At 35.4% G+C, this 25,848-nt stretch overlaps 1 protein-coding gene across 8 annotated transcripts in view; it reads right to left on the bottom strand.

Annotated features, from left to right (window-relative positions):
• The window catches only part of COL24A1 (collagen type XXIV alpha 1 chain), a 371,899-nt gene that overhangs the window by 140,345 nt on the left and 205,706 nt on the right, over nt 1–25,848 (bottom strand). For all 8 annotated transcript variants that reach the window (XM_043460779.1, XM_043460785.1, XM_043460778.1 and 5 more), the window contains 4 exons: nt 11,430–11,483; nt 7,814–7,867; nt 6,555–6,608; nt 5,420–5,473 (listed from right to left, as the gene is read on the bottom strand). In XM_043460779.1, coding sequence (XP_043316714.1) covers nt 5,420–5,473; nt 6,555–6,608; nt 7,814–7,867; nt 11,430–11,483 — 216 coding nt within the window. The remainder of the gene's footprint in view (nt 1–5,419; nt 5,474–6,554; nt 6,609–7,813; nt 7,868–11,429; nt 11,484–25,848) is intronic.

Here is a 25,848-nt window from a genome sequence, read left to right as displayed (position 1 = left end):
ACTACAAAAGCAACTATAATATAGGCAGAGATAAGGTGTGTTAAGGGGTAAAGCGATTCAAAGGAGGGAGAGAGCTTTCACAGGTTGTAAAGGGAATGGAGGTATTATTTTGACAGTCAGAGATCATGCTCTGGAAGAAATTCTAAATAGAGGGATAGTATGAGAAAAGGATACAGAGGCAGAAAAGAAGATATGAAAGAATGAAAAATGTAGTTCATTTAACCTGAGTTATTGATTACACTGAGCATTTTTTAGTATTTCTACATTAATAGATAATTGTAGAAAGACTGGGATTTAAAGGGTGAAGGGCTGGAGTTTACAGTTGAATCAATAAACAATGAGGAGGCATTGAAGATTTCTATACAAAACAGTGATACAAATTTCCTAATATAACATGATGATTTGAAGGAGCCCCATAGGCTTCAGCACCTTCTACTGTAGCCCATCTGAGGCCAACTTAGTTTAAGTATATACTATCATAAAGCCGCTTACTGTAACAGGACGCCCTTCCTGGGTGCTCTTGGGGTAACTGCATACCCTGATCCTGTTGGGAACATTCACGGGAGTGGAGAGAAGACTCAACAGTCCATGAGGATGTATAGGCCCACTAGGCATACTACAGCCAAAGCCATATCTCCAGCACTACAATCTCTCAGTCTGTATTTAAGGTACTCCATGACATGTCCCCAGCTTACTTTTGACCCTATTTTCCCATAAAAGACTGAAAAACTAAGTTAAACTCTGAGTGTATAGGACCCTGAATATCAGATTGAGGAGTGTGGACTTAATAGATATGTGACTTTCAAAGTGCTATTCACTTAACAAACATTTATTGAGGACCAACTGGGAGAAAAGACAAATCCCTGAATTTATAAATAAGCAAATATATATGTAAAATTACAATATAAAATGGCTATAGGTAGTCAGGTATAATGAAGAAAAATAAAGAGGCTAAGGGACTAGAAAGAATCTAAGGTGGGGAGGGGAGCTACTTTAGAGGGGTGTTTGAGAAAGCTCTTAAATGACATGTGGCTAGACCTGAAGGAGATGAGACTGAGGGTATGCAAATAACTTGGGAAAGATCATTCTGGTAGGAGCAATAGCAACTGCAAAGGTCCTGAGGTGGGGACTTCCCTGGAATGTTTGACAGCTAAGTAACTGAAGACGGAAGAAAAACCAAACTTAAAGCATGACTGAAGTTTCAAGTGCAATCTCGCAGGACCTTGTTCTAATAATTACCTTTACCTTAAAAATTCAGTAGACTATATTGATTCTTTCCCTAGCACCTTCCATGCCCTTTTCCCTTTTTCTTCTCTTTAGGAAAACACATTCCAAATTTTTTTAGAGTAATAATAGAACATGGCTGAGAAAGTATGAAAAGAAATGAGTAGTTAGCATTCTAAAATACCACAGAAACAAGTATGATTTAGAAATGTGTCCATTGGTAACCAGGCATTTAACTCTTTTGTAACATGAAACTTCTTTCTTGGATATTTTGTTAATAGTAATCAGTAGAATTATGACAGCATTAATATAAAATCAAATTGAAAATGTAAGTTTGCATGTGGCAGAAAGCAGGGAGTGGGGAGAAGATAAAAATTTTGACTCCATGTTAAGACTGGCAGAACTCTTGAAAAGTCTGGTCCTCCCAATGCTTCAGTTAAGTGAAGTCGCTCAGTCATGTCTGACTCTGTGACCCCATGGACTATAGCCCACCAGGCTCCTCCATCCATGGAATTTTCCCGGCAAGAGTACTGGAGTGGGTTGCCATTTCCTTCTCCAGAGGATCTTCCCTGCCCAGGGATTGAACCCAGGTCTCCTGCATTGCAGGCAAACACTTTACCATCTGAGTCACCAGGGAAGTACCATTAAGGGTTCAGTTAAGGGTTGGTTAATTAACTAAAGCTTAGCTTTATCAACATTTGTAACATTCACTTCAATATTGGTTGTAGAAGTTATCCCTGGGTTTCTTCTCTGACTCCTGAGACAACAAGCTTCAGGTCAAGTTCTAAGAACACTAGACAAGCAGTATTATAATAGGTACCTAATTGGGTATAAAGTTATTCTTTCTAGTACTTGCCTTAAAATATCTGATTAGCTATAACATAAAGCTCTTGAAGAATATATTCTGGCTAAGTTAAAAAAAAAAAAAAACCTAATCTTTTTTTTTTGTCCTCTTTTGGAAAAGTTAAAAGTCAGCTACAGGTTTGTTTAGTCTCTAGATAGTGTCCGTCTCTTTGCGACCTCATGGACTGCACACTAGGCTTTCCTGTCTCCCAGAGTTTGCTCCAGTTCATGTCCATGGAGTCAGTGATTTCATCCAACCATCTCATCCTCTGTTGTCCCCTTCTCCTCTTGCCTTCAATCATTCCCAGCATCAGGGTCTTTTCCAATGAGCCAGCTCTTTGAATCAGGTGGCCAAAGTATCGCAACTTCAGCCTCAGTCCTTTCAATGAATATTCAGGGTTTATCTCCTTTAGAATTGACAGGTTGATCTTGCAGTCCAAAGGACTCTGAAGAGTCTTCTCCAGAACCACAATTCAGAAGCATTAGTTCTTCAGTGCTCAGCCTTCCTCATGGTCCAACTCTTACATCTGTACGTGAGTACTGGAAAAACCATAGCTTTGATTGTATGGACCTTTGTTGGCAAAGTGATGTCTCTGCTTTTTAATATGCTGTCTAGGTTTGTCATAGCTTTTCTTCCAAGGAGCAAGCATCTTTTAATTTCATGGCTGCAGTCCATCCACAGTGATGTTGGAGCCCAGGAAAGGAAAGTAAGTCACTACAGGCTACAGGTAACTCTCCCATCTAATAATCTCAAACTACATGAATATTTTCAGTCAATCCTGTTATCTTTTTCATAAGGGGCAGGATTATACAATCTTCACAAAACAAGTTAGAAAAATTTTCATGACACTAAGTTATTTAGATTGTTTCCTGAGCTTTTGCTATTCTCTGTCAATATTGTATGATACTTTAAAAGCCACTGACTGTAAGTCATTAAACCATGAAATCATGTGGCTTATATACAAGGAATAGTTAACCTTGAATTCTCCAAGACAGTAGGAGAGTTTGACAGATTGTATTACATCAGTCAATGTTAGACAGATGAATGGCAGATGGATGGATAGCAGAGAATCAGACGGAGAAGCAGAATCCTTGGGTTGTAGTCCTACCATTCATGATGCTCACATATTCACATATGATAAAAGTACAAATCACAGGCAGAACAGCAAGGGCATATAAGCACTAGTTTCATAATGAGAGTTCTTTGTATAGTCTCCATGAAAATGTGCCTAGCTTCCCCTCCAATGTACTGTGACACAGTTGTGTATCATAAAGTGTTACAGGTGTGCTGGAAATATTGACCTCTTCAGTCTTTGGGGTAGCAAGGAAAGGCTGGGGCATAGGCATCTCCATTCAAATAACTTTTGCATTTATCCCTGTAGGCTGGACAGAAATTCTCAAATTTTTGTTAGTGAAAAACATTTGAAATGATACGCATTATGATCACATCTATAGTGGAGAATAGATGAGGAAATAGGTTGATGGGAGAAGAAGATACTAGGTGAGAACTAGAATGGAACTTCATAATACTATCTTTTTTCCTTAACATTCTGGTCTTCAGTTCTTTTTGTATTCCCAGTGTTGACTGATTACATCAAATATTCTCCTGTAAAGGGAGCATTTCTGTACTAAATGAAGCCCTTATTTCTAAACTAAAACTTTGCTTAAGAAATACTGGGTGCACTTTAAATAATTATGAGGAGTCATCTGGAAACATATCAGTAAAATGTATCTGGAGGATGAGAGAGACCTTTGAGGAGGTGAGAGATGAAGACAAAGTGTCAAATCAGAAAAGAGAAATAATTTGCCCAGGGATCACAGGGAAGTTAAAAAACTACAGATAAATAAACTTTCCATATGACATGAGATAGCACAAGTGATTCAGAAACATATCCTGCTTAAGTATCTGGCTCATGTACGCCTGGATAACCAATAAGATCTCAATTATTTAGCTAACCAAATAAAGTATTTTTTTTCATCTGTCACAAAGTTGGTTGAACTTTCCCACTATGAGTAATACAGTGTTGAATAAACACATTTGACCTGACCAAGTACTAAATGCTGGCAGAGTACAGACCACTAAAATGAAAGTACAGATCATCTTCCATGATTTTTTATTATCCTAAATCTCATTTGGGCTAAAATAGATGTGGCCATCAATATTATTTATAGGCTATAAATCCATAACCCAGAAAGGAAAATAGTTTTTCAGAAAAGAAGTGATGATACAGAAAAATTTGCTCTTTTTCTTTAATCTTCACCTAAAACACAGCACATGAAATTAAAGTCATTACTTCTTTGGGCTTATTTTATTTTTTGGCCACGTTGTGCAGCTTGCAGGATCTTAGCTCCCTGATCAGGGATTGAAACCAAGCCACAACAGTGAATGTGCCGAATCCATATCATTGTATTGCCAATGAGTTCCTAAAGTTGTTATTTTAAACTAAGCACCTTTCTCGCACTTGCCAACAGGAAAATGGGAGGGTGTTTTTCTTTTTTTTTAAATCTTTGTTATTTGGAGGCCATTATTTTAGCATTTTAAAATACTTTCTTCACTTGCTGTAAAAGTCAAAGTGAAGCCAAGGGAGAAAACAGAGTTCTTAGAGTCTACATATTCAAATTAATCAAGGAAAAATACTTTAATATTCAATGAGGTATTGAAAAACCATAGGCTTTGAAGTTAGACACACTAAGGTTTGAATCCTGGTTGTGCCCCAGACCTATGTCAATGGTTCATATACTTAAACTCTCAGAGCCCCAGTTTCCTCAACTATAATATCTGAGATAAATGCCTCCCCCTTTTAGAGTGGTTTTGAGTATTAGTATATGTAAAAGTGCTTGGCACATGACAGGCAGGCAATAAATGGTGGTTCTTATTTCTTTAAATAAAAAAACAGGATCTAAATGTTTAAAAGACTTAAAGAATGAAAGGTTTTTAACTTAATTCTTATGCATAATTATTAGACAATGATTATATTACCTCTTATTTACAGTGAATAAACTTTTAGTCATCCTTTTATCCTCATTCTATTTCCTTTCACTCTTTATCATGCTGTTACTATTTCTTGCTATATAAGTCTCCTTGTGAGTACAAAAATCATTTATTTAAACACCTTTACATTCACAATTCCCCCAGTGGATGAAACTGGAAGGTGGGAATAAGAGAGAGTTCTTCAGTCAGTAAAATTTCTAAAACACAAAATGGAAAAGTATGGTTTTATAAGTACAAATGATTATAAATTACACTGCAATTAATGTTTCCATCTAATATAAGCTATTTTTGCTGAACACATCACTTTTTATAATGTCATTTTTTTTAAGGTTAATGTACTTCCTTGATTCGATAACTTACTCTTCGTCCTTTAGGACCTGGAATCCCAGGAGGTCCTCTTGCCCCCACATGACCCTACATGTTGAAAATTTAAAAATCAGTTACAGAATTCACAGGAATATTACAAGAATAGTAGTTTCTAAGCGTTTATGCCCTGAAAAGAATGAGAAGTACTTAAGATTCACTGACCACATGGTTTTTATGATAAACACATATGGAGTGGTAGTGGAGGGAGATATGCACTTAACCAATGTGACCTGGGAGTTTAATCTGCCTGACCATCAAGAAGCAATGGCTACTTTTGCAAGATTTCTTTCTCCTTCCTCTAGATGCTTATGATAATCCCATCACATAAAAAATGGATTTTTTCTGTTACCATGAAAAACACCACAAAATTTTCCAAATTAATATGCTACAAAAATAGTCTTCAATGAAGATTTCATTATTATTCAATTACAATGAGCTCTTTTTATACCTAATAGTCTCCAATAAAGACATGCTTAGAAAACAAAGTTTATTTATTTGTATAACATAGGTAGACGAAAACAGTGAACTTTCACAGGAACTAAAATCTATTTTTTATCTTACATGACTAAAAAAATTAGCAACTGTGCCTTATATCAGTCTTCCTCATTTGGAAGTCAATACATGTCTATCAGTATGCTGGAAAATTTGGCTTATCTTCAAAACAGAAGCTTCACAAAACAGCATAAACCCTCTCTGATAATAGTTCTACTTAGGGGATCACAAAGGCTCATATATTTTTCACATTTAAGTTCACAATAACTTTCAATCTTTAATCAGCAAACTTTCTCTTTAGAGACAAGACTTCATTATTTTCCTGTAAACACAAATGGAATTTTTCAAAACTCAATTTTTGAATACTAAATTTTTCTATGGATTTTTTCAATTGGAGAACATTAGTAAATTTCTAAGAACAGTATGTTGGAAATTGTGCTTCTGATTTGTCCAATTGGTCTTACTTTGAAGCTTAATTATTGACTATTTTCTTATATATGGTTATTGGTTGCAGAGCTGTACTATTAGAAGTGAGCAGTAAATAACAGAACAAGTAGAAGCAAGGGAGTTAAAGACACCATGTTATATTCTAGAGTGTTTTGCAGTGATTGGGAAGAGAAGTCTTTTCTGTACTTACAGGTAATCCCAAGGCACCCATGGGTCCCGGAACCCCAGGAGGACCTGGATATCCCTATAATTTAAGCAAAAATATAAGAGACATGAATTCTCCATCATATCTAATTATTTTCACTGAAGATAAACCAGTAAATGATAAATAGTAATTAAAAATGATAATTTGATAAACTGTCCACCTTCTATCCAAGACATGAGGCCACAGGAAATGTTCCAAGAAAGACAATAAAAACAAAAATGTTTACAGAGAAGCTGTGTATACTTTTATTAGAAACTCTTTGCCCAGAATCACATATTATAACCTATCGAGAGGAGAATATTCATCTCATCTTTCTCTAGATTATGTTACGCTGTGAATAAATGTTCATTATGTTAAATACATACAGATTGTGAAACCATATCCTTTTCAATGTCAGGGGAATAAAAAAATTAAGAAATATGATTGTGAACAAATACTCTAGCCTATCAAATTTTACAAGGACTACACCCTTAGTGGTATTAACCATATTCAGATGCTTCAGAGAATATCATAGAAGGCAATTATTTCTGAAATTAATTAGCCTTTAAAGGTATATTAGATTTCCTAGTTAACAGCAATTGGAGATAGGTAAAAGTAATCTTACAGTGTTTTACTCATAATACAGAAGTCAAAAGTGAAGAAAAATTTATGTAAAATGAATTTGCAGATAATATTAGGTATACCAGATCCATTACAATGCATTTTCTGAAAGCAAGATTCTTTAGTTGAAAATAATTCTTAATTCTATTTTCTATCACATTTAGAAACTTCAATAAATGAAAAACTGCAATCTAGATATAAAATTTATCAGCTATTACTACATTAAAGATATAAGACCATAAGATGAATTCCAGATTTTGGTCTTTCATACATAAAAGAATTACACTGTGATGACAAACTTATGGAAAGGTGGCAATGATGCTATGTGTCATATAAACTAAGTTGCCAAATCAAAGTAGACTCCTAATTGAATTTTCTTCTTTATCCACATATGATAATTTAGGATGGTAATTCTTCTCTTAAAACTATAAGCTCCTTTGACTAAATCATCTGATTTGCATGCTTTTGAGTGCAAATCAGCATTCCGAATGGTAAACAGTTTAGAAGAAAACTTCTAATGGAAACTTACGACAAAATAGCATTTTTCACTTACTTGAATTTCATTCAAGGCACTTCTACCTCTGGAAAACCATAACTTTACTATGTTCTTTGGACACACATCTTTCAGATTACTGAATTCTTACCATTGCACCCTTTTCCCCCTGGGGACCTACTGGACCTGGACTTCCACGCTCTCCCTTTTGAAAAAAAGAAAAAAGAAAAACATTGAGGTATGTTGATTAGTCATGAAAAGATAGAATAGACTATGTATTATTTACTGACTCATTAGTTTGGTTTAGAATTTTTAAATGTTTAGGCATATGGTATGTGGGCTTCTAATTATACTCTGACCCCAGGGCCTCCATTTATAGTCTCATTCCAGATTCTACAGATGTCAGAACAGACCTGCACACACAAACCGTGAGACATATACATTTATCTCATTTATATAAGATGTGAATGAAATAACAAATACATATTAGCAAGCCAAAAATCAAATTAGTTATAACAATGTTCTCCAGGACACAGCAGAGAAACTTGGAAGGCAAAGTGATTTAATAGCTAACTATTAATACAATGCACTTATAATACATAGTCTATTCTACTTTTTCAAATACACTTGTACAATGACAAAACAAATAGTCTATAATATAAACTATAATTTTATATTATTAAGAGTTGGCAAAATATTTAAGAAAAAACAGAATTTAATTACTATTGTGTCTGTTCTGATGATGGACTGTCAATGTTTGACCACGTAATTTAGTGTATAAAAATCTCTTAAATTGCTATATATTTATTTCAAAAAATATTTTATTTCCTCATTTATTCTTTTATTTCAGCAATATTACCAATCATACTGCTATAATCAATAATATTACATAATATTTTCTCTTGTAATGAGCCAAAGTATGAAACAATGAAATATCATTAATTCAAAGTTTACAAAATATGAAATACTTTCATTAAAGTGTAAATGAAAAATGCAATGCACAGAAAATTAAAAACTACTTTCAAATCATTAAAAAAATTAGTCAAGAATGAGCTAAGCCTGGAGCATAAACTCATTCTAATTTTCAGTAAGTTTTAAATTTACAAATTTTGCAGTTTTACCCTAAAGTTGCTAGAGTTTTACTATTATTAAAATTCTCTTAAGATACTTTTCAAGGGATAAAATACTGAAGTTTATTTAAATGAAAAAATATAAATTATGAATAAACAAGATTTAAAATTGAGCATACATCATATGCTAAAGTTTTGCAAGTAGAAATTCTCATAATTTTAGATATATAAAATATGAAGACAGTAAAAGTATGAAAGCAAACTGTAAAAATTAATTTAAGTGTATAACCATTGAACAAAATTTTATTTCTGTAAACTTTTAACACAATTAACCATAATAATGATAATCAAATATGCCACAATAGATTAAAGGTCTAAGCTGATTCACATTAAAATTCCAAAGATTTTCAGTGTGTTAGTGTAGAAGACAACTTAACACAGAAGCAACTAAATCACAATGGAAAAGTTTAGATAGTTTTATAACTATCTAAATTTTTCTGAACTGAGGTCATTTTATATTTTTATATTGTTAATAAAAGATCACTAAATATTTTAAAATCACTTTTAATGTACTGAGCATTGGGGAGATATAACAGAAATTTGACTTAGACTCTACCCTCAAGTAATTAGAAACATGTCATTAAGAAAGATGAATCAATTAAAGGAAAATTTTAAATTGTGTGGTACTTATTCTACATCCAGGAAAGGAAGAAGTCAAGAAGGAATAGAATAATCTGGGAAGACTTTATGGAGGAGACAGAACTTCACTGAGTACTATAGTTTGGCTTTGAATAAATATAGGGAAAGGAAGAGGATACTCTAAATCAAGAAAATAGTAAGAATAATAATAGGAACAAGAATAAAATATGAGGCAGGGGAGCAAGAAAGGTTTATACTGTGAATATCAGAAAATTTGTTACATGAACTGATTAAGCCAAAATCATGTAGTATCTTGACAGCAAAGTAGAGCTATTAATAGGCTTAAGCATGATGGCTCTGAAAGTAAAGAATCTGTCTTCAATATGGGAGGCCCAGGTTCAATCCCTGGGTTGGGACAATCCTGTGGAGGAGGGCATGACAACCCACTCCAGTATTCTTGCCTGGAGAATCCCCATGGATAGAGGAGCTTGGTGGGCTACAGTCCATGGGGTCGCAAAAAGTCAGACATGACTGAAGTGACTTAGCATACATACATAGGGAGTTAATGAAGCCTTTTCAAAATGCTTTATTCTGACCCATCAAAAAAAGTGTTCCACTAGTAATATATAGGCTGGATTAGAAGATGGAGAGGGAAACTGAAAAGAAAGAAAGTGAAGTTGCTCAGTTGTGTCTGACTCTTTGTAACCCCATGGACTGTAACCTACCAGGCTCCTCCATCCATGGGATTTTCCAGGCAAGAGTACAGGAGTGGGTTGCCATTTCCTTCTCCAGGGGATTTTCCAATCCAGGGATTGAACCCAGATCTTCCTCATGGTAGGCAGAGGCTTTACCATCTGAGCCACCAGGGAAGAGAGTAAATTAAAGATAAACTAATAAGACTATGTCTGAGGGGGTAGCCTAGATGGATTATTAGAAAGGATAAACTGTAAAGAAAAAACTCTAAGACCTGCTAAAAAGATTAGGCATAGAGAATGAGATGATTAGATAAGCAAGGGACATGAATTTGATTAGATAACTCAAGGGACATGAACTTGAGCAAACTTAAGGAGATAGTGGAGGACAGAGGAGCTGAAGTCCATGGGGTCGCAGAGTCAGACATGACTTAGTGACTGAACAACAACAATGGAAGAAAAGGGAAACGCAAAGATGGGTTCACTCTATCTGGAACATTGGGAGAACAGAGAGGTATAACGCAGAACAATAGAAATGAGAAAATTGGGAAGAGAGCAGTTTGGATGTGGGTGGGAGGTAAGGATGAATTTTAAATATATTGTTTAACTTAAATTAGTAATTTCAGATGGAAATAACTGGAACATTATCTTATTTACTTCTAATCCTGGCTCTACTTAATTATCCACAAAGAGTAGCCTTGCATTAGACATGCATTACCATGCTTCCATGTTACATTCAGCAAGTCAGGTTTCAGTCAAAGGTCCAAAATTTTCTAGTTCATAATGAGTCAATTAAAAACAATTGAAGAAAATGTCCTTGTTGGTTTCAAATAAAGATATACTTCTGATTTTTTTCAAAGAAGACTTTCTTAAACTTGAAACTAAGTATGGAAAATCACTCCCAAGATAACGATTTCTAGGAAATTTTTAAGCAAATTACAGTTTCCATCACAACAGCCAAAAAGATCCATGAATAACTTCATAGTGGATTCCAAGAGGATATAAAGAGATTGTGACTGAAACTTGGATCAGGCAAAGTGATAACTTATTCTTCACTTTCAAAACTGTTTCCTTTAGGGACTTGTTCTCATAAAGTAGATTTAAATATTTTCTAGTCATATACCTAGACCATCTATTTCATCTTTTCCCTTCCAAGCACATAATTATAACCAAAAGAGCACTCTGCTCTTTAAAATTTAGAAACATATATACTATTAGCTATATTTCAATATATTTAAGAGATTCAGTATAGGTAATGCATTTTAAGTTATGAGTGATTTCTACTTCATAAAATATAATATGAATATCCCTCCTTTGAGTTTACCTTAGAATCCTTATTATTGAACAAAACAATGAAAGAAATTACCTTTTCACCAATGCTTCCAGTCACCCCAACTTCTCCAGGTAAACCAACAGGTCCCTTTTAAGAAAGAGTATAATAGAAAATACATATATATTGTATTGTCATTATAGAACCCTGGTTTTAAATCTCCTGTAAACACTATGTTTCTTTCTAACTTGTTCTAAATTCTAAATTTATCTTAGAGAAAAATTCCTCTTAGTATAGGTGTCTTGCCTAAGATTTCAAATCAGAATTAATTATTCAGTCAATTACCAAGTATATATGAATGTCTAATTTGTGACAGGCCCTGTGCTGGGAGGCATGGAGCTTATTGTCCTTGTAGAACTAACAGTTCAGTGGATGTAATAAATGTCCTGCAGTTTTTACAGATACTTGATGTGGATACACTAGCTTAAGAAATCATTTCTGTGGCTTCCTTCTTTGAAAGCTCCTCAGTACATGAGGGAATAACACATTAATTCACTCATTAACTCACTCAAAAAATATCAGGTGCCTACTTTGTGCCTTGCCCTATGCTAGTTGCTGAGATTTCAGTAGTAACCAAAGGAGACCTAGGACCTGCCCTGATGAGGCAAAAAGTCCTGAAGAAATAAGAAAAACTAAATTAAAAAGTGAATAGTTATAAATTATGATAAGAGGTTCACAAAGGAAACAACTGTGATGCTGAGGTGGAGAATAAAAGACATATTTTACAAAAGATGGTCAGGGTAAATCTGAGACCTAATATTTAAGCTGAAAGTTCAAGAATAAGAAGAGGCCAGCCAGCCAAGGGAAGAAAGGAGGAAGAGCTTCCTAGGCAGAGAAAATAGCTTGAGTAAAGAATGAATTTGGCAGAAGTGAAAGAAGGCAATCAGTAACACTGTTTCAGAGTGAACAAGGCTCATGGTGCATCTATCTTTATGAATTCTGCTTTATGGATTCTGTCTCTATGGATTCTGCTTCAAGTAGTGTAGAAAGCAAAAATGGTAACATAAAACAAGTTTCACAAGAGTATAATCCTTCTCCTGACTGTCTTCAATTATGAAGTTACTTCCTCTTATTTAAAAATGTATGAAATGGGTTTCCCTGGTGGGTCAGTGGTAAAGAATCTTCCTGCCAATGCAGGAGACACGGGCTCAATCCCTGGCCTGAGACGAGCCCTCACACCATGGAGCAACCAAGCCTGAGCACCACAGCTACGGAGCCCGCGCTCTAGAGCCCAGGAACCACAACTACTGAAGCCTGCATGCCCTAGAATGCTCAGCAGCAAGAAAAGTGACCACAGTGAGAAGCCCTTGCACAACAACGAGAGAGTAGCACTTGCTAGTCACAACTGGAGAAAAGCCCATGCACAGCAACAAAGACCCAGAATAGCCAATAAATAAATAAATAAATAATTTTTTAAAATGTATGAAACATTGTCTTTTTCAATAGCTACCAAAGATACTACTTCAATAGATTATCATATAATAATACATATAAGCATTAGAAGATACCTGAATCATGAAAAATGGTTTGCTGTGTTGAAGCTGACTGAATTTAATATATAGGGGCATGATTTTATCCACACGCATATATATGTAAAGAAAGCTGAGCACAGAAGAATTGATGCTTTTGAACTGTGGTTTTGGAGAAGATTCTTGAGAGTCCCTTGGACTGCAAGGAGATCCAACCAGTCCATCCTAAAGGAGATCAGTCCTGGGTGTTCACTGGAAGGACTGATGGCGAAGCTGAAACTCCAATACTTTGGCCACCTGATGTGAAGAGCTGACTCATTTGAAAAGACCCTGATGCCGGGAAAGATCGAGGGCAGGAGGAGAAGGGGATGACAGAGGATGAGATGGTTGGATGGCATCACCAACTCAATGGACATGGGTTTGGGTGGACTCTGGCAGTTGGTGATGGATAGGGAGGCCTGGCATGCTGCGGTTCATGGGGTCGCAAAGAGTAGGACCGACTGAGGGACTGAACCAAACTGAACTACAAAAAGGATGCAAAATATCTAATTAATGACTGTTTACATTGATTACATATTAAAATGATAATGCTTTGGATATATTAGTTGAAGTAAATATTACTAAAATCAATTTCACTTTTTACATTTTTAAAAGTGGCTACTGGAAAATTTTAAATTACAGTTGTGACTTATCATATTTCAATTGGATAATACTAATTCATATTTTTAAACAACATGCTAATGTTAGTAGTTATATCCAGATGAAAGGGACTTAATAATTTATTTCTATGGTTCTTTAAATTTAAGGGAGTGAAGGCTTTCACTCTGAAACAATAAATGATCAATGGTCAGTTAATCAAATCTGAGCAGAAGCAATGAAATTGAACTCTTTTGTGAGACAATAACCAAAACAGCAGAACCTAAGGATTTCCCTGTAGCTCAAATGGTAAAGAGTCTGCCTGCAATGCAGGAGACCTAGGTTCGATCCCTGGGTCGGGAAGATCCTGTGGAGAAGGGAATGGCAATCCACTCCAGTATTCTTGCTTGGAGAATCCCACAGACAGAGAAGCCTGGATGGCTACAGTTTGTGGGGTCTGAAAGAGTTAGACACGACTGAATGACTAACACTTTTTCTAAACACAGACTAGTTAATTCAAGGGGGGAAAAAAAAACTCCTTTTCCTAACAAGTCAAATTTAGATGAATGAATGGAGTAGGGGCCATTTAGCTTATCCCAATATTAACCATGCATACCAGAGCAATATTACCTACAAAAATATTTTGCTTAGCCCACAGTTCACACATACTAATTTTAAAAAGCTGAATAAGGTGCTAAGATTTATCAATCTAGAGGTCTTATATTAAAAGTTTTCATATATAAAGATTTATAAGATGCCTGGCTTCAGATGACTAGCTTAGTGTATGCTAGGCTAGTGTATTCTCAAAGACAAATATTGGATGAGCACTCTTCAGTTCACCATAGTCCCTGTCAATCGCTCGTCTCATACCTAACCATCTCACTATTTATACTACCTGCCTGATCCCAACAGGGTATTTGAGTTTGTCACTCCTGATGTCAGTATTAGAAGATGCAATCCATCAAAAGGGCATAATTGGAAGAGATAAGTTCTTATTGGAAAGACAAACAACTCCTAGGATTATATTCGTGTCCACAGGGAATCTTTAATGAAACTTAGCTAGAGAACAGATGTAAAAAGGTTTCCTTAGACTATTTCAGGACCCCAAAAGTCTAATACAAACATATTAAATCTGGTAACACTCAAGTTTTGGCTATAAAATGGGGACAGAACTATATGTAACCAGTTTATATCACTGGTACATCACTCTGGAGAGCAACTGTATGTACAGTATGTTATAGGAGAGTATGTAGTGAAACAGAAGATGTATCTAATCCATAACCTAGCACTTTCATTTCTAACTGGACCCTTGGATTTCTACTCACACATACATGCACTAGGAGATACACAGAAAGTGTCCATGGTGGCATTATTTAAGTAGAAAAGTAGAATCATCTGAATTATTGGTTTGTAAATAGATAAACTGAAATGTATTCATACACTGGAAAAACTCAACAGCAATTAAAATTAATGGACCAAATAGATCTACATATAGCAATATAAATAAACGTTTTAAGACAATAATGTTGAGTGAGAAAAAAAGCATACATCCTTTTCAAAAGAATTTTGTTGTCGTTTTGTTGTTTAGTTTTTAAGTCATGTCCGACTCTTTGGCCATCCGATAAGATTGTAGCCTGCCAACATTCTCTATGGGATTTCCCAGGCAAAAATACTGAAGTAGGTTGCCATTTCCTTTTCCAGGGGATCTTCCTGATTCGGTCATTGAACCTGTGTCTCCTGCACTGGCAGGCAGATTCTTTACCACTGAGCCACCAGGGAAGCCAAAAATGGATATGTCATTATGAAAACATTTTATGCAAAATTTTAAAGCACCTATAATAATAGCATAATTTGTTACTGATGTAAAATACATAGAAATTACATACACAACTTCAGGGTGATGGTTTATGTCTATGTATAGACTGGTAGCTCACTGTTATTTTAATCTGCAAGTAACAAGCAAGCTTTTGTTGTAAGCCATTGATATTTTGAGATTGTTTCTTTCTGCAGCAAAACTTAGCCCAATGTGACTGATGCAATGTGTGTTTCAAAACTGATGAACTCTGGCATTTATTTGTTTGAAAAACAGGAGATTTTCCTTCACTTTCTTCTAACCCACATACTAAAGGCCCTCGGTGGTGGTGGAACTGTAAGGAAAAAGGAAGCTGGGATTCTAAGTCACTTTTTATGGGAGAATTACTTGGTAATACCTGCACTGGACTATTAACATGAACAAAAACAACTTCTTATCAAGTTAAAACTACAAAAATACTAGGTTTATTTGTTATAGCTGTTAATATTCCTCTAAAAATATAGTGAATTAACATGTGTTGACATAAAATTGTAAAACTTTGTAACTCAGTTCAGTTGGCTTATTCAAAAGGTAGTCTCACAGAAATGATTCTGTAAGTAAAGATGGCATAGAGTGTACTGAACCAATCTCTGGTTTTGATTGTGGTCAATTTATTCAGTAAGTACAAAATGATCTGAAGAAAAGAAAATCGAATGCATATTTATTTACTCATGTAATAGTGGTACAGGATATAAAAGTGAGTAAAATTTAATAAGAATGAATAATCTAGTAAATTGGATAAAGAAAAGCATATTTTCTGTAAGTCAAGAGAAGAAAAATACAATCTATATAATGCAAAGACAGGGGATAGTGTATCTGGTTGAGAACATAAGGAAAAGCTTTACAGAGAACACACTATTTGAGGTATGGCTAACTGCTGACAAGATAAATGGTGAAAGTATATTCAAAGCAGAGGGAATGATTTGAACAGAAAGTAGGAGGTAGCAAATGATGAAACATTTGTCAAAGATAAAGTAAATCCAGATTGTCTGGAGCACAGGATATGTGTAGGAAAGAGACTTGAACAGATATATGGTGATGTACCATTGAGGGCTTTGACTGCCAAGTGAGACATTTGTATTTGTGGTGCTTGCAGAAGAATTTGTGTTTGTAGAAGAATCATTGTTGGTTTGAGTAAAGGAGGAATATAATCATATCTGTACTGAAAGGATAGAAAGGATAATAATTTAACAACATTATGTTCAATGTGTGGAAATGGGAAAAAAACAGAAAATGGTGTGAAGAGTTAGAAGCTATTGTAATAGTACAGGTTAACTGTAATAACTCTTATGACAATGGTATCATGACTTGGAACAGCAGCTCAGGGCAGAAGCCAGTGTCAGAGGAGAGATGAATTAAGTCATGGGACAATTATGGGTCTTAGAGAGTTTATTCTGAAATATTAATTTGTGAGTCCATAGAAAAATCAATCCTGAAATCATAAGAATGATGCAGTACATACAGTAATAGAACAAAAACAGGAGAGAATTTTAATAAAGATTCTTTGGAAGCAAGAGATGGGAAAAAAAGGAAGAGTCAGAGAGGAGAGGAACCAGGAATGTGCAAAAAAACATTCAAGAAGGGAAAAGTTTTAGATAGAGAGAAATTGGTATTATGTGGGAAGGGTTGAAAAGGATGAATATAATCATAGGGTTTGGCAATTAGAAGGCTGGTGGTGATCTTTAAGAACAATTTAAGTATCTTGTGTGTTTGAATATAATTTTGCCAAAGCAAAAGTGGGAAAAAGTTTGATAGTTTATAATTTTAATAAGTGTGACAACAAAAAGGAGGAGGCACAATAACTGCATGAGGACATAGTTTAAAAATAAAATTATTTTATTTAGAATCGAAGTTTTGTTTTATCTGCCAAATAAAAGAAACTCATCTACAATACAAAAATACTCTTCTGAATAGAAGGAAATTATATTCAAAACCTATTTTTTGCTGTATTTCACAGGATGAGTTAAAAACCAAAACAAAACAGGCTAATATTATGGCTTATTCCAACACATTTGTATCAGAGAGAAGATATTAGCAGGTTTTATAGGCTCTCAAGGTCTGAGTTATCTCTAGATAAGGTCCCAGAAGTTATCTCTAGATAGCTTCCTTGCCCTGTGAATGCTTTGTGAGTTACAAAACTCAAAGCAGAGACATGTGTTAAGTAAAGGTTCCCTATAACCTTCTCTTCTTTATTGCAGAAAGCACTGTTTAAAAGGACAGATTAAGCTGCCATGACTTGCTCTAATTTTAACCCATGAAACCTTAAGCGCTACATATGCCAATGAGAGCCAAGGACAGAAAATTATACAATCATTTTTAAAGTGCTCAAATGAAAATTATGAGTATGTGAAAATGTACACAATTTATTCATATTTTTAATCTGTGGACACTCAGAGTGAAAATATGGATGGTTTCCTTTTCTGTTCCTTTCAATTCATTTTACTTCATTTCAAAACAAACATTGAAATCATTCATACAATTGTACTAGCTATGTCTTGTTGCAGAGCAAGTTACCCCAAAGTCAGTGGCTTTAAAACAGCAGACACTTATTATCTCACAGTTTCCATCAGTCAAGATTTCAGAGTAGCTTAGCTTCAGTGATTTTGGCTTAGAGTTTTTCATGTGGTTGCGGTTAAGATTTGACATGGGCTGTAGTCATCTGAAGACGTGACTGAGAATAGGGAATTCATTTCCAAGAAGGCTATTAGCTGGAGGCCTCAGTTTCTTGCTATGTAGGCCTCTGTACAGTTTGATTACGTAGCAGTCAGAGTGAATAATTCAAAAGAGAGACTAATCCAAGAGAAAGAATAATCTAAGAGAGAGAGTGAGCAAGGAAGAAGCTGCAGTGTCTTTTATGACCTAGTTACACACTGCTGCTTCTGCTGTAGCCTATTCATTAGAAGTGAGTGACTAAGTCTACTACACACTCAGAGAGTGAAATAAGATTGTCTTTTAGAAAAGAGGAACATCAAAGAATTTGTGGACGTATTTTAAAACTATCACAATGACTCAATTTTATTCTTGATTTGATTTATCATAAAAAGTCTTTTATCAAGACTTGATTCCTTCTAATAGTTTTCTCCAGTTTTTCACATCTATTAAGTTAGACACTTCAGTAGAAATATTCTAAGTAGTTTTGTAATGATGTACATTTTCCCAAAGATGAAATGCATAAAATTTCATTCCTCTTTCATTAGTTATGGTTATGTATCATGTATAAGACACTATATTAGTCAATTAATAACTAAAATATAAAGTCAGTAACAAAAGTTGCCATAAGATAAATCACTATAAAGCATCAGATAAAGTAGGAGTCAGCAAACCATGACCCTGAGAGCTGGCTGCCTGTTTTTGTAAATAAAGTTTTGTTGGAACACAGCCATGACCATTTATTTACCTATTGTCTATGACTGCTTTCATCCTATGAAGGCAGAACTGAATGGTTGGGACAGAGATTGTACAGCCCACAAAATCCAAACCATTTCTGTTGGGTATATAAGGGAAATGAAAAGTAGTTGTTGAACCCATAGCCTCAACTTAAAAGAATTATCAGCAATTTATACCTTTTAGATAAAGAATTTTCATTAAAAATGTTTCAAAACACTGATTCCACCTCTAACACATATTAAAAAAATAAATAAATAAATAACAAAGCTTACAGCCAGAACATGACATGCTATGTGTCAAGAGCTAGATAACTCTATAATAATTGAAAACATTTCACTTTTTGCAAAATGGGATATGTAATAATCTATTTAAAGATTTTGTTAGCTAAAGTGGAAACTCAGAAAGCCAAAAGGCCTTATGTATAATAAATAAATTGCTACAATTGAAAAGAAATACTATTTTTTCCTCCAAAAGTCAGTAAAATTCTAAAATACTTAAGTTGAATTTTTTTTAAAGTAACCACATCCTACTAAAAATAAAGTTAGGATATATCCTAGTTAAAGCCAAAATGTTAAAAAAAATTTTATATGAAGTTCTTAGATTTGACAATTATCTTTAAAAAAAAAATCATTGTGCCTTAACTGTGGAACTATTTTGTATTGTTTCAAAATTTCTATTCAATGTAAAAAACGATCATACTTACAAGGATAAAGAATTTCAGACCCCCAAACTCTTCAAATTCACTTGAAAATACAATATACAAGGCTAATTCCCTATTATTTAGTTCTATTTTATCTTAGAAACTCATTAACTTCAGTGTTTACACTGAGACTATTGTGTATATTCTCTGTTTAAGAGAATTTTAGTAGTCATCTTACCACAATAAAAGTAGTGATTGGTTGTGCCATATTTAATTGCTGATATTTGACTACTACTACATTTTAACCTTAAAAATGGTATGCTTTCACGGTTCAATCTAGTACAAACTTGGAGGACAGGAGAAACAGAAGATCCATTAGACATGAAGAAATCACTTCAAACACTACATGGAAAAGTGTGTTTTTATTATAAGCAATTATTTCTTTATCTCAACTTCTCATACTTTTGTCCAAGGAGAGAACAAGACAGGCTCTTGTCAGTTGAGACAGAAAAAGGGAAGATGTAGAAAAGTGGAAAGAAAGGGTATATAACATGTTTGGATAAGAAAGAGGACTTCCTTTTTAGATATAAGAAATATGAAGCATATATGAAACACTTTGGTGGGAATACTTAATATAATATTGTGTGAAAGATATTTGTGAATCATCAGCAAATAGTAAAGACCTAGAGAGTAAATGAGTCACCAAGAAAGTAAATACGTTAAGAAAAAGAAAAGGCTAAGATCAATAGCATTTAGAAAGAAGATGAAAAAAAGGAAACTTACAGAAATGTCCTATATATAAAAATGAAATGTACTGACACAGCTATATTTAAAATGAGTAACCAACAAAGACCTATTGTATAGCACATGGAACTCTGCTCATTGTTATGTGGCAGTCTGGATGAGAGGAGGATTTGAGGGAGAATGGATACATGTATATGTATGGATGAGTCCCTTTGCTGTCCACCTGAAACTATGGCAACATTGTTAATTGGCTATACTCCAATTCAAAATAAAAAGTTTAAAACAAATGTTTCAAAAAGAAAGTATACTGTCAAAAGGAGGATATTGTCTAATTATTTATCATCCATAATAGTTCTTCAGCCTTTTCATTTGGGGGTAATTTTATGACTTGAGAAGAATGAACAAACACTTTTTATTTATTTGTACGAACCTCACTATTTCCAAATAGGTAATCTCTGGGCCACTTTACTCCTATTTTCAAACAAAATCTGCAAGCTAAGGATATACTTCTTGTGACTTGGAATAATCCTTATCTTTCACGATTTAGGAAGATGTGACTTTAAGTTTATCAGTCTGTACACTCTATAAAGCCAAGATGATGTCCTGTCTGATACTGAACCCCTTATGTCTAACATACTGCCTGGAATACATAAGATAATATATAAAGTAATTAGCCTCCAACTAATAAAAATAAATGGAAAAAAAAGTCAAAAAAGTATATATATATCTGGAATGAAAGAGTAAATAAATTAGATACAGCAGTGGCAGTAGAAACTGAGATCTATCTTTTGAGATCTTGATCTGTGGTTTACTCTCAGGCCCAGCATGAGCTTTCACAGGATAAGCAGCTTTACTGAGTAGGGGGGAGCCAGGTGCTCCAGGAATATCAGAAAGGGCCACGAGACAAGGATAAGACAGAAGAGTAGGACTTGAGCTCAGTTTCTCTCACAAAAATGTCAAAATCACAAATAACTGTTAAATAACCATCAACAAAAAAGACTGAGGCCTATCAAAAAAAGATACTTTACATTCAAAGACAAAGTAGAAACCACAATGAAATGGTAGGAAGGGGTGCATTCGTGATAAAATCAAATACCATACACCCTGGGTAGGTGACCAATACAAACTGAAAAATAATTATATCACAGAGCTTCTACCACAGGACTCAGAGATCTAGGCCCCACGTCAGGCTCTCCAGTCTGGGGGTTTGCCAAAGGGAAAAGGAGTTCCTAGGGCATCTGGTTTTGAAGGCTAGTGGGGCTTTCCTGCAGGCACTAGGGGAAACAGAAACTCCACTCCTGGAGGGTGCACACAAGATTTCATGGGCACTGGGACCCAAAGCAAAGCAGTGACTCCACAGAACCCTGGGGAGGCAGGGGGTGGCTTTGACTTACTGTAGGGACAAGGACACTGGTGGTGGAGGGTTCAGGAAATACTCACTAGTATTAGCTCTCCTGGTGTCAGGAAGCATTTAACAAGAGGCTTCCTGTGTGCTGTTTTGGATCTGTCAGGAACCCTCTGGCCCTTATTGATTCCTGAATATTCAGGAATTAAGAGGAGAGGCACGCCTTTCCAGGGGCTGAGGAATCCAGGCATTTTTCATTACAGTGCTAAGTACCCTCTTCCTTTTTATGAGCCATACGGTAAAAGGTGATTGTTTGCAACTCTCTCTCTTTGATAGGGATCGTCTTATGTTTTGTAAGTCTGGAATTTTAATCTTTATCTTTGCTGAGAATAACTACAGTATATATGCCCAAGCCATGGTGATGAAAACACCTTTGCTCCATTAGAGCTTTGGTCCCCGTGTCTTTCTTTCTTTCTTTCTATTCTTTCTGTCCTTCTCTCTCTATTTCTCTATTTCTGGCTAATTCCTTGGAGCACGGAGGCCCGCTGAGCTCACTTTATTGCCCGGGCTTCTAAGACCCTCTGGAGAAGGCGCACTGTGCCCTCACCCACTCGAGAGGGCGCCTGGTGGCTACGTGCAGCAGCGCGAGCCCTAAGAACAGGGCTCTATGGGCTTTCCGCGTAAACCAGGGGATGTCAGCCTCTTTCTCTCTCTTACTCTCGGAACCACCAGGTTCCGGTCCATTAAAGGATCAACAAGTGCTATCAGCCTCTTTCTCTCTCTTACTTTCTTATCGTTGACTCTGGACCACCAGGTTCCGGTCCATTAAAGGACCAACATCCTGGGATAAACATTTTGGCAGAGACTGGCCCCACTCAACAGCCTGCAGGCTCCAGTGCTGGGATATCTTAGTACAAACAACAAAAAGGATAGGAACACAGGCCCACCCATCAGCAGACAGGCTGCTTTAAGTATTCCTGATCCCACAGCCACCTATAAATACACCCCTTGACACAGCCCTGCGCACTAGAGGGATAGGATCCAGCTCTAATACAGCTCTACCCACCAGTGAGTAGGTACCCATCTCTCCCACCAGGAAGCCTACAAGCCCCAAGACCAACCTCACCCACCAGGAGACAGACAACAGAAGCAAGAGGAACTATAATCCCACAGCCTGTAGAATGGAGAGCACAAACAGAGAAAGTTAAACAAAATGAGATGGCAGAGAAATACACTCCACCTACAGGAACAGGATAAAAAAACCAGAACAACAACTAAGGGAAGTGGAGATAGGCAATGTATCTGAAAAAGAATTCAGTTTAATGATAGTAAAGATGACGCAAGATCTAAAAAAAAAAAAAAAAGAATGACTGCACAGACTGAGAAGATACAAGAAATGTTTACCAAAGAGCTAGAAGACTTAAAAAATGAAAAAACAGAGCTGAACAATGTAATAACTGAAATGAAAAATACACTAGGAAGAATCAATAGCAGAATAACTGAGGCAGAAGAAGTGAACTGGAAGCCAGAATCATGGAAATCACTGCCAAGAAACAAAATAGAGAAAAAATAATGAAAAGGAATAAGGACAGTCTAAGGGACTTCTGGAATGATATTAAATGCATCAACAGTCACATTACAGGGTTCCCAGAATGAAAAGTGAAAAAGGGTTTGAGAAAATATTTGAGGAGATAATAGCTGAAAACTAATCTGCTTATTTAACTTATTACTCTGTGAAATACTGCGCTGAATGACTCACAAGCTGGATCAAGATTACTGGGAGAAATATCAACAACCTCAAATACACAGATGATACCACTCTAATGGCAGAAAGCAAAGAGGAACTAAAGAACCTTTTGATGAGGGTTGAAGAGGAGAGTGAAAAAGCTGGCTTAAAACTTCACATTCAAAAAACTAAGATCAAGGCATTTGGTGCCATCAGTTCATGGCAACAGATAGGGAAAAAGTGGAAACAGTAACAGATTTTATTTTACTGGGCTCCAAAAATGATTGTGGATGGTAACTGCAGCCATGAAATTAAAAGACACTAGCTCCTTGGAAGAAAAGCTATAACAAACCAGACAGAGCATTAAAAAGCAGAGACATCACTTTGATGACAAAGGTACATAAGAGTCAAAGCTATGGTTTTTCCAGTAGTCATGTACAGAAGTAACAGTTGGACCATAAAGAAGGCTGAGCACCAAAGAATTGATGCCTTTGAACTGTGATGCTGGAGAAGACTCTTGAGACTCCTTTGGACAGCAGGGATATCAAACCAGTCAATCCTAAAGGAAATCAACCCTGAATATTCATGGAAGGACTAATGCTGAAGCTGAAGTTCCAATACTTTGGCCACCTGATGCAAACAGCTGGATTATTGGAAAAGACCCTGATGCTGGGAAAGATTGAGGGCAGGGGGAGGTGGTGAGAGAGGATGAGATGGTTGGATGGTGTCACCAACTCAATGGACATGAGCTTGAGCAAACTCTGGGAGATAATGAAGGACAGGGAAGCCTGGCATGCTGCAGTTCATGGCATTGCAAAGAGTTGGACACAACTTTGTGAGTAAACAACAACAATGGGAATGGAAACAGCCACCCAAGTCCAAGAAGCACAGAGAGTCCTATACATGATAAACCCAAGGAGGAACAAGCTGAGGCACATTTTAATCAAATTGACAAAAATTAAAAACAAAGAAAAAATATTAAAAGTAACAAGGGAAAAGCAAAAAATAACATACAATGGAATCCCTACAAGGTTATCAGCTGATTTTTCAGTAGAAATTCTGTAGGCCAGAATGGAGTGATCATATGTTTAAAGTGATGGAAGGAAAAATCTACAACCAAGAAATATCCTACCCAGCAAGGCTCTCATTCAGATTTGACATAGAAATCAAAGGTTAACAGACAAGCAAAAATTAAGAGAATTTAGCACCACAAAACCAGTTGTACAGCAAATGCTAAGGAAATTTTCTAGGTAGACAAGAAAAGCCCACAACTAGAAATAAGAAGTTGGACACGATTGAAGTGACTTAGCAGCAGCAGCAGCAGCAGAAACAAGAAAATTATGAATGGGAAAGCTCACCAGGAAAGGCAAACATAAAGTAAAGGTGGGAAATCATCCATATGCAATATGATATTAAACCCAGCAATCATAAGAAGAGGAGAGTACAAATGCAGAATACTGGAAATGCATTTGAAATTAAGAGGCCAGAAACTTAAAACAATCTTTTATATATTTATATATAGATGGCTATATTAAAACCTCAAGGTAATAGAAAACCAAAAATCTACAATATATAAAAACACTAAATAGAAAAAGCAATCCAAGCACAACACTATAGATAGTCATCAAATCACAAGAGAATAAAAGAGGAAGGGAAGCAAAAGGACCTACAAAAACAAATCTAAAACAATTAAAGTGGCAATAAGAACATATATATTGGGTAATTACCTTCAATGTAAATAGATTAAATGCTCCAACCAAAAGACACAGACTAACTGAATGAATACAAAAACAAGACCCATATAGATATTATCTCAAAGAGACCCACGTTAGATGTAGGGACACATACAAACTGTAAGTGTGGGTGTGGGAATAGGTGTTCCATGCAAATGGAAATAAAAAGAAAGCTGGAGCAGCAATACTCATATCCGACAAAATAGACTTTAAAATAAAGATTATTACAAAGACAGAGAAGGACACTATATAACAATCAAAGGATCAATCCAAAAAGATATAACAATTGTAAATGTATAAGCACTCAACATAGGAGCATCTCAAAATATAAGGTAAATGATAACAGTCATAAAAGGAGAAATTAACAGAAACATAATAATAGTGGACTTCCATACCCCACTTACATCAATGGACAGGTCATTCAGATAGAAAATCAATAAGGAAACATAGATCTTAAATGACATATTAGATCAGATTAACTTAATTGATATTTATAGAATATTTCATCCAAAAGCAGCAGAATACATTTCTTCTCAAGTTCACATGGAACATTCTCCAGGATAGATCCTATGCTGAGCCACAAAATAAGCCTTGGTAAATTTATGAAAACTGAAATCATATCAAACATCTTTTCCAACCACAATGCTATGAGATTAGAAAACAACCACAAGAAAAAAAACAAACTAAAAAAAAAAAAATGTGGAGGCTAAGCAATATGTTACGAAACAAACAGTAAATAAATACATAGAGACAAATGAAAATGAAACCATGATGATCCAGAACCTAAGAGATGCAGCAAAAGCAGTTCTAAGAAGGAATTTTATAGCAATGCAAGCTTATCTCAGGAAGCAAAAAAGAAAACCTCAAACCACCTAACTTTACAGCTAAAGCAACTAGAGAAAGAAGAAAAAATAAAATCCAAA

Source organism: Cervus canadensis, chromosome 2 (genome assembly GCF_019320065.1).
Source record: "Cervus canadensis isolate Bull #8, Minnesota chromosome 2, ASM1932006v1, whole genome shotgun sequence".
Lineage (NCBI taxonomy): Eukaryota > Metazoa > Chordata > Mammalia > Artiodactyla > Cervidae > Cervus > Cervus canadensis.
Note: the sequence above shows the minus strand (reverse complement) of the source record. Positions and strands in the feature narration are given on the sequence as shown.